This window comes from Pelmatolapia mariae, linkage group LG16_19, assembly GCF_036321145.2.
Source record: "Pelmatolapia mariae isolate MD_Pm_ZW linkage group LG16_19, Pm_UMD_F_2, whole genome shotgun sequence".
Taxonomy (NCBI): domain Eukaryota; kingdom Metazoa; phylum Chordata; class Actinopteri; order Cichliformes; family Cichlidae; genus Pelmatolapia; species Pelmatolapia mariae.
The window spans coordinates 47,825,841-47,834,688 of NC_086241.1; the positions used below are offsets into that span (position 1 = coordinate 47,825,841).

The 8,848-nt window shown below is 43.1% G+C and overlaps 2 protein-coding genes across 2 annotated transcripts; both read right to left on the reverse strand.

Annotated features, from left to right (window-relative positions):
* Nucleotides 1–1,603: 1,603 nt before the first annotated feature.
* On the reverse strand, nucleotides 1,604–4,732 carry LOC134645762 (cytochrome P450 1B1-like). The gene has a single exon (XM_063499347.1). The coding sequence runs from the start codon at nucleotides 4,547–4,549 to the stop codon at nucleotides 2,972–2,974; it is 1,578 nt and encodes a 525-aa protein (XP_063355417.1). The 5' UTR covers nucleotides 4,550–4,732; the 3' UTR covers nucleotides 1,604–2,971.
* Nucleotides 4,733–5,702: 970 nt separating this feature from the next.
* On the reverse strand, nucleotides 5,703–8,596 carry LOC134645777 (cytochrome P450 1B1-like). Its single transcript, XM_063499365.1, has one exon. It carries the CDS (start codon nucleotides 8,387–8,389, stop codon nucleotides 6,809–6,811), a length of 1,581 nt encoding a protein of 526 aa, XP_063355435.1. The 5' UTR covers nucleotides 8,390–8,596; the 3' UTR covers nucleotides 5,703–6,808.
* Between the last annotated feature and the right edge of the window lie 252 nt (nucleotides 8,597–8,848).

The window sequence follows — 8,848 nt, forward strand, 5'->3', positions numbered from 1 at the left end:
TTAATGTGGCAGACGGCCTGTGCGCTTTCATGGAGTGGAGGAAATTTGGTGTAAATCTGTCACAAATACACCACGGTTAATAGAAATAGCACAGCTGAGTGTTTGAGCAGGGTCATGAGTTTCTGGGACATCTTCAGAGGTTTCAGAGGAGGCGGAGGTAGGACACATCAGATGTGTTCTTACTACTTAAAGTACTTAGTTTAGTTGTAAAGAAATGTGCTGCATGGTCGGTGCACGCAAAAGCCAGGATGTAATATCATGTGATAGGATATGAATATGTGGGAAATGGCTTTGGTTACTTTACTCCTTGGAAATGCCACCTTTGTCACTTTTGATTTATAGTTTCTAGTTTTTTTTAAATCCCAGGGACTTATTTGTTCTTGTTATTGAAAGAAAAATATTTGCTTGGTTACTTAATTCGACTTTTTTTGCCCTTGCAGCAGGATGATTAATGCTCTCCTCACATTTTTTAATGCTTTGGGTTAGCTCCGACTACCACGCAGAGAATTACAGTCACAGTGCTTGTTTGCCACTTTTTGGATGTAGAGTGTATCTGTGGTCAGTGCGCTGGTGTTGAGGGCGGCTTTATAGGAAAGATTGGCTAAACAAGAACATGAGTCTTTTCCTAGTCAATGCTTAAACACAATGTTCCGCTGTGTTCCTGCAGATTTTTTTTTCTTCTGGAGAATGGGATATGGTCTATTCCAAGTAATACTACCTCACCGTGTCATCTACCAAACAGTGACTGCACTTTGCATGTCAAAACCCTAGCAGCGTGGAGGGGCGTTTTTGGATGGAGCCCTGAGCTGTGGGAGGTCACTCTGTGGCTCTCTGTGTACGTGCAGAATGTGAATAACCTCAGAGCTGAACAACTATCCGCCTGTACACTTTTTCTTTTTTTTTTGTTTTCCTTTAAGGAGTGAAACTCGTCAGGTTCGAGGGCTGCGGGGTGTGCGCGGAGCGGGTGACTCGGGGTGAAAGGGAGGCTTTCAGCTGGACACATTTCATGGATGTTTTGGGAAGCAGTGATGGAAACGGGGGAGGTCAGGCAGCTCATTCCTTCCTCTGGGGTCCTTGCGGTGTCAGAGCAAAAAACAGAAGAAGGAGAGATTGCAACAGTACAGAATGTCTTCAGCCCCGTCTGATTTTAACCCAAGTGGAAACAAGTTTAGCCACACTTCTGCTCCTGCAGGTAGACTCGAGACCGCTGACTGAGGCCAGTGCTCCCACGAGACATCCAAAGGGAGATAAAAAAGAAAGGAATGAAAATTATAAGCTGCTACCCACACTTAGACTAATATTTACAAACTATACTTACAGCAAGAGTAAATGTTGAACATGGGGGCGGTTCTGGTTTTCCCAAAAATAAGCCAGTCAGTCTGGAGGGAAGGAGGGAGGGAGGGAGGAAGGAATTCAGGAGGGGATGCTGAATGTGTTGGAACTGATACAAAACTTGTGTAATAGCTGCTTTAAATCCCACGACAGTACAAGTGACATACAGGTGCTGATATAAGCACAGGTGGGTCTGATCCTAAAGAACGGCAGTAAACAGTGCTCGCTGTTTATTTGATGAAAATAGGAAATAACTGAAAATCAGCAAAAATAGATACTTTATTGGACACTTATATATGACACAACTCGGTTGGGAGCATTTTATCGTTGCAGATGGCTTGAAACGAGCAAATAAGCCTGTGTAGTTAGAACACTATATATGCAGTGTAAGTACAGACTTCTTAGAAGGGATTGGGCTTGCTTCCACTAAACCAAAAGTGTCTTTTTTCACCTATGATGTCAGCCTAATAAATGAACAGCATCTCAGTCTATTTGCTTAAAAAAAGAAGAAGAAGAAGAAAGAAAAACTAGTCGCACACTAGTCAAAAGTACAGCGCGATCCAGGTTAAATATTGATGAGGGCAGCTTGTGGCTGCTTACTGTTGCCTGTACAAATTTACTGAGTCACTGCCTGCATGTTAGGTTTATACAACAAGGCACGCAGGGCCTGTAACCCATATTAATCTTTCACCACAACACTGAGCCTAGACATCAGCTTCTATTATTATCTCTTTGACCTCTCTGGCCCCTGTGATTCCCAGCACTGCTTGCTGATACACCCCAAAGAATCAGTTAAAAGTCAGTAGGAAATATTTATTGTACATTAAAGGCACTTTAGAACACAGACTGGATCATGTTGATTATGACAGCATTATGTAGCAATTCAAAAGAGTCTGGCTTATTATTCAGACAGTAGTGTGGTACGCACACATGTGGTATATTGTGTGTACAGAAGAAAACAGCATGAGGAACAATGAAATCAATGGCTTTTACACATTACATGAGTAATTATCAGAATACATCAGCATTATATGTGATTTAAGAGCGCACAAATGCACATGGCTTGCATTCTGGATTTTCAATAACTTCGATCATTCAGTACATACAAAGATAAATAGTTCTCTGGGTGAATAACTGTTCAAATGAGACCACACAACGGGCATGTCAGCGAAAAAAAAAACAGTCTAGAGGGAAATTTATTTTTCACCACCAGTTTATATTGCAATTCAGCGTGACTCCCACTAAATACCCTCATATAAATACCAATACGTACTTAAGATTTATTATGGTATGTGGTTTTTGAGGAGCCCACATCAAAGTTGTCATTATATCTTATTCCATATTTAGGCCTTCTTGCCTAAGTCGCAGTTGTTCAGAACTGAAGGGCAAAGCTGCATTTGAGTTTGCATTTTGCTCCCAATGCCAATTTCAGACTTCTCTTTAAAAAGCACATCAGCCGTTGCAAATGTTTTTGCATTTGTGTGAACCGATAGCTTTTGCTTTAGTCACAAAAGCTTATTCTTTGTCATCTTAAAAGGGTGCACAATCTATTTGATGCAGACATAACTCCTCTTTAAGGATGCATACTTTACATAGCATTGCTTCTTTTTATTTTCAGAACCCATTCTCAGACATCTTTTCACTGGCCTTTCAGTGATTCTCCCCTGAGTTTGGCAGTGATCTTGTAATTTAAAGGCTTCAGTGTTAAGCCATAGGAAGAGTTTAAAGAGAAGTCCTCATTTGGGCATTTTTCAAAGCTGCACTGGTGCAGAAGAATCGCAAAGAACACAAATATCTCAACTTTGGCTATCTGGTCCCCAATGCATCTTCTCTTCCCTGCTGAGAAGATCATCACATTGTTCGTGAGGTCTTTGTTTAGGGAGCCGTTTTCATCAATGAAGCGCGAGGGGTCAAAGATATGTGGGTCTTTCCACATCAGGGGGTCGTGATTGACGGACCACTGATTAATGAATACCACTGTGTCCTTGGGGATGGTGAGACCGCTGACAGTGACGTCTGAGGTTGTGGAGTGGGGGATTGTGACAGGAACAAAGCTGGTATACCGCATGGTTTCATATATGAAGGCATCCAGGTAAGCCAGGTGTTGTCTGTCCTCGACAGATGGCAGCCGGTTTCGCCCCACCACGTTGTCAATGAGTTCATGGAGTGTGGTTTGAATTTCAGGGTGTTTGGCCAACAGAAGGACAATCCAGTGAAGAGCAGTGGAGACGGTATCCAGACCTGCACCAATCAAGTCTGCCACAGTCGCCTCTGTGTAGCCTACAGAGAGCTCCTCGCCTTTCTCTACCTCATTAAGGACACCAATGATGGCATCACTTATGTCCCTGGTCACCTCTGGATCAAAGGTCTCTCTATGCTTCTCCACTTTGTTCTTGACGAATGCAAAGAAGTCCTGATTCAAGCTTTTGAAATTTCTGAAGACAGTGCGGACTGGATTAGGGAAAGACTGAAGCCAGGGCATCACGTCAACCAAGCTGCCAGCCCCTACTGTCTGTCCAAACTGATCCACCTTGTGCAACAAGGCTCTAAACTCCATATCATCATGTCCGTAACGCTTCCCAAAGCACAAGGCACAAATCACATTAGCAGCAGCAACTGTCAGCTCTTGAGCTGGGTTGAAATATTGGCCCTGAGCACTGAGTTTGAGGAAACTCTCAACTAGCTCTGTGGCTTCAGCCACAATCTGCTGCTCAAAGGCTTTCTTGGTCTGACTGTTGGCAGACGAGAAAGCTCTGATTGTAGATTGAGCAATTTTCCTGTGCATCTTCCACTGTTTGCTGTAATTTGTAAAAGTCATGCTTTTCCCCCCGGAAACGAATTGAAAAGATACAAAGTTGGGTCTACCTGCAAACTCTGTGCTGTGCTGTATCAGGGCCTGACGAATAACCTGGCCTCCATTCAGGACCACAACGTCACTGCAACCCAGTCGTATCTGATACACTTCACCATACTTTTTGGCTAGTCTCGTGAAGGTGATGTGAGGCATCTGGCCCAGCTGCAAGGCATTGCCCACCACAGGCCATGCGAACGGTCCCGGCAGTCTTCTCTTGAGCTTGAGGTTCCTGACCCAGAGACAGGCTTCCAGACAGAAGAGGAAAACCAATGATACGACCAAAGCAGGCTGTACCTGTCCGCTCCATTGTCTGATGATGCTGCTGCTGCTCTTCACACCAAACTCTGCATCTGTTTGAGCCATTGCTGTTCTATCATCCACTGCATCTAATAAAGATTTCACTCAAAATTGAAAACAATTTCCTCTTTTTCTGGTCTTTAATATATTGAAATATTTGCGTGAAAAAAAAAGTTCGTTGTCTCTCAGCTGATTGAGAGCAGCTCGATCGGGTTGAGTAGTTAGCAGTGTAGCAGCGCGTCTTCAGACGACCACTTAAGAGGAATGCAGATTCAAGCCTTAACACTTCGCTTATATGTATCTCTACGGTGGGAGGGTTCAGCGACTCAGGTTTTTTATTATCTCTCCCCTCCCATTTTGACCTTAGTCCTATTCCCACTCAGGACTGCTTCCAGCAGCGTCCCTTGTAGGATGATGATGGAAAAGGAGAGCAGCTACTTAATTGACAATGTTGCCAAAAAGCACAGAATTACTGTTTTTGCTGCCAAAATGTACAAGAGAATGGCACATAATTAAAAAATAAACAACTTTCACATACCATGTGTGCCCAAAACTGAATGACCACAAAATATCGAATATGAATTTATCGTTGTGGGAGTTTATTCAAGGAGGTATATATTGTAATATATAAGACGAGGAGTTAGAGATTTTCACTTTCCTTTGTTCTTTTCACTTTCCTACAACTTTCTGAGACCATTTTAAACATGACTTGGTTTTGGTTATTTACAGCAAAGCTGTTAATTACAACCATGCAGGGAAAAGGCCTCTGGGATACCATCATGAAAGCTAGAGGTTTCGAACTCCAAACACTGAACCAGCACAATTTATTATGCTCTATAAAATATATAGACAATGTTATTGTTGGCATAATAGACCTTTATACAAAGGTCTCTGAGATAATGTCACTCTTAGGCTTGTGGTTGCATCAAAATAGTCTGAAACAGAATGCAAACATCTGTAAATCTGCTTATGTGGGTGCTTGTGCAACAAGGAGATTCTAAAAAAAGCATCAGCTTGGGTTTTATTGATATCCAACCACAATTCAAATATTCCATAGTGCTCTATTTATGGAAAAAACAAAGTGTCATGCTGCTGATATCATTAACAGGGGCTAAAAATCCTTTGAAACTGAGATATACACCTACATTAGTGTGCAGTGTTAAGACTGTTATTTAGCGTAACTTTCAAGACAAAATTAAAAATACACATTGAGCTTTGAAAATTCACTTTTATTCATTTCAGATACAGCTTATTTTTGCATTATTTAGAGCCTCTGCAGGTCTTGAATGTTAAAACATTATCACAAAAATAACGCCTTAACAGCCTACTCGTGTTTATTTCATTTTTATCTTTGCCCCGATGCAGACAGAGAAACACATCCCTTGGGCATCGCAACATCGATTCCTGAATATAGTGGCTTTAAGAGAGTGCAGTGACATCCGTGTAGCTTTGTAAAAGTTACTGTAAACAAACATGTCTATGCAAATTTGCTGCATATGTGTTTCATTGTACTGGGGAGACATGCATTTGGCAAGGGTAGTGCTGGAGTGCTTGTACAGTAAAAGTTAAATCTGGGTCCATGAAGTTTGTGAAGTTCATTCTCCACTGCAGCATCACTTCTTCATCCTTTGAAAAAAGGACGTACGCTTCTTGATGAAAGACTCCGGCTCGGCTGCCCAGCTTCATAAACATGTCAGTTTTGTCTCCTTTGATCAACACACTCTGTTTATTTTGTTCTTTCTGTGAGTACAGTAGATAGTGAAACAGCTTAAATTTAAATTCCTGAAAAAACAAAATTATATATATATATAAACATTTTTATGTGACTTTATGTGGCAATGGTTAAATACATATATTTTACATATTACAAGTTACAACAATAAGTCAGCTAGTGACTTGATGACATTCACAAGCATTTCATACACAGTTATAATAGTTTAAACTGACTTTGAAAGGTTTTAGCTAATTTTTCCACTCACATGCTTAATAGGCATAAGACAAACACACGGCCCAGAAATATGTACAAAAATGATCAAGTATAGTGTGAAACAAACATCTATTACCTTTACACTGTATCACAAGAGTCCACAAGCATGCTTTTTGACCTTTTGCAGCTAAAGATAAATCTTTAAAATCATGTCCTCAGCCCTGCACTGACAATAATTCAAATACAGAACATGTTACGATATGAATTAAATATCACTGTTAAATATGATAATCATACAACCATACTATTTAGTGCAGGTATATGGATAGCCTACTCTCATCTAAATGTCACAGGTGGGAAAGTATTTGCTGGGCTCTCAGTATTTGGGGGAAAGCTGTTCATGCTGGGGAAACTAAGCCAAGCAGCTTTCCTCTCAGCTTGGTGCTGACACGGAATGGAAGGGGCTTCAGTGCGAGCCCATAAGAGCAGTCGAGAGTGACGGGCTCAGAAGGGCTGCTCTCAAAACTGCACTGGTGTAGCAGGACTGCTGTAAATATAAATACCTCTACCTTGGCGATCTGATTACCGATGCAGCGTCTTTTTCCTGTTGAAAAAATCATCACGCTGTTGGCTTTGTCTTTGTCGAGGGCCCCGCTTTCGTCAAGGAAGCGCGAGGGGTCGAACACGTGATGGTCCTTCCACTTCAGAGGGTCGTGGTTGACGGACCACTGATTGACGAACACCACCGTGTCTTTGGGGATGTGGAGCCCTTCGATGGTGACGTCTGAGGTTGTGGAGTGTGGGATGGTGAGGGGGACGAAGCTGATGAAGCGCATGGTCTCATAGATGAAGGCGTCCAGGTACGCCAGGCTGCTTCTGTCTTCAATCGATGGGAGTCTGTCTCGGCCGACTACTTTGTCTATGAGCTCCTGCAGTTTGGCTTGTATGTCTGGGTATTTGACCAGAAGGAGGACAATCCACTGCATGAAAGTTGAAACTGTGTCTTGACCTGCTCCAATCAGATCTGTGACTGTTGCCTCAACAAACTCTTTGGTCAGCCTGCTGTCTTCTCCATGCTCAATCACACTGATGATGGCATCGCTCATGTCCCTCGTCACCCGAGGATTGAAAGACTCTCTGTGTTGCATCACTTTGTCTTTCACAAAACCAAAAAACTCCTCATTGATGTTCTTGAAGTTTTCATAGACACTACGGACTGGGTTAGGGAAGGACTGAAGCCAGGGCATGACATCTACCAAGCTACCAGCACCTACTGTCTCCCCAAACTTGTCCATTCTTTTTAGTAAGGTCCTGAACTCTAGGTCATCGTGTCCATACCTCCTCCCAAAGCAGAGAGCGCACATGATGTTAGCAGAAGCTACTGTAAATTCATGAACAAGATCAGAATACCGTCCATCAGTGCTCTGACGCAATAATGCCTGCACCAGCTCCATGGCCTCGGCTGTAACGTGCAGCTCAAAGGCTTTTTTGGTCTGACTGTTTGCAGAGGAAAATGCTCTGAGGCTGGACTGTGCAACTTTCCTGTGTGCTTTCCACTGTTTGCTGTAATTAGTAAATGTCAAACTCCTGCCTCCCGAGATCATCTGGAAAGAGAGAAAGTTCGGTCTGCCTGCAAACTCGGTACTGTGCTGTATCAGAGCCTGGCGGATCGCTCTCTCTCCATTCAAAACCACAACATCACTGCAGCCCAGCCGGATCTGGTACACGTTGCCATATTTTTTGGCCAGCCTGGCGAAGGTGATGTGAGGCATCTGGCCCAGCTGCATTGCGTTGCCGACCACGGGCCAAGCGAAAGGTCCCGGCAGTCTTCTCTTCAGCCTGAGGTTCCTGACCCAGAGGCAGGCTTCCACACAGAAGAGGAAAACAAAGGTGGCAACCAGAGCAGGATGGACCTGTCCACTCCATTCTCTGATGATGCTGCTGCTGCTCTTCACACCAAACTCAGTGTCCAGTGCCATTGTGACAAGCCGCCTGCACACTTGCTTCTCAAAAATTATTTAAAAAATAGTTTCAAAGTTAGTAGAGCTGCTGACTATGTGGGGAAAATATAAATCACTTATATATCCATAGCAGCTAAAAAAAAATAATATTTTAGATGTTACTGAATGACAGTGAGGTCATTTTGATAATGAATAAAGTTTTTTTCTCCCTCAGACAGTCTTTTCATCAAGATCAGGCTTAAGTGCCTGATTTTTTGCTTCACTCCAGTGTCTTATATGTTTTGCAGTTGGTGGGCAGGGCTCGGGATAACTTTCATACTCCTCCCATTGTGGTAGCCCCGCAGACCCCGCTATATTATCTCTCCGCTTGCCGGTCGCTGTTGGAGGCGCGCACTTGAGAGAGCCGAGGGACACCGTGAGCGAGCAGCGTGAACGACCGCCGACGGAGGAGAGGAAAAAAAGACGTAGCAACTGGTG

What these genes read in the sequence shown, in the direction of transcription:
- LOC134645777 (XM_063499365.1), bottom strand. Translation starts at nt 8,389, where the DNA reads ATGGCACTGGACACTGAGTTTGGTGTGAAGAGCAGCAGCAGCATCATC.
- LOC134645762 (XM_063499347.1), bottom strand. Translation starts at nt 4,549, where the DNA reads ATGGCTCAAACAGATGCAGAGTTTGGTGTGAAGAGCAGCAGCAGCATC.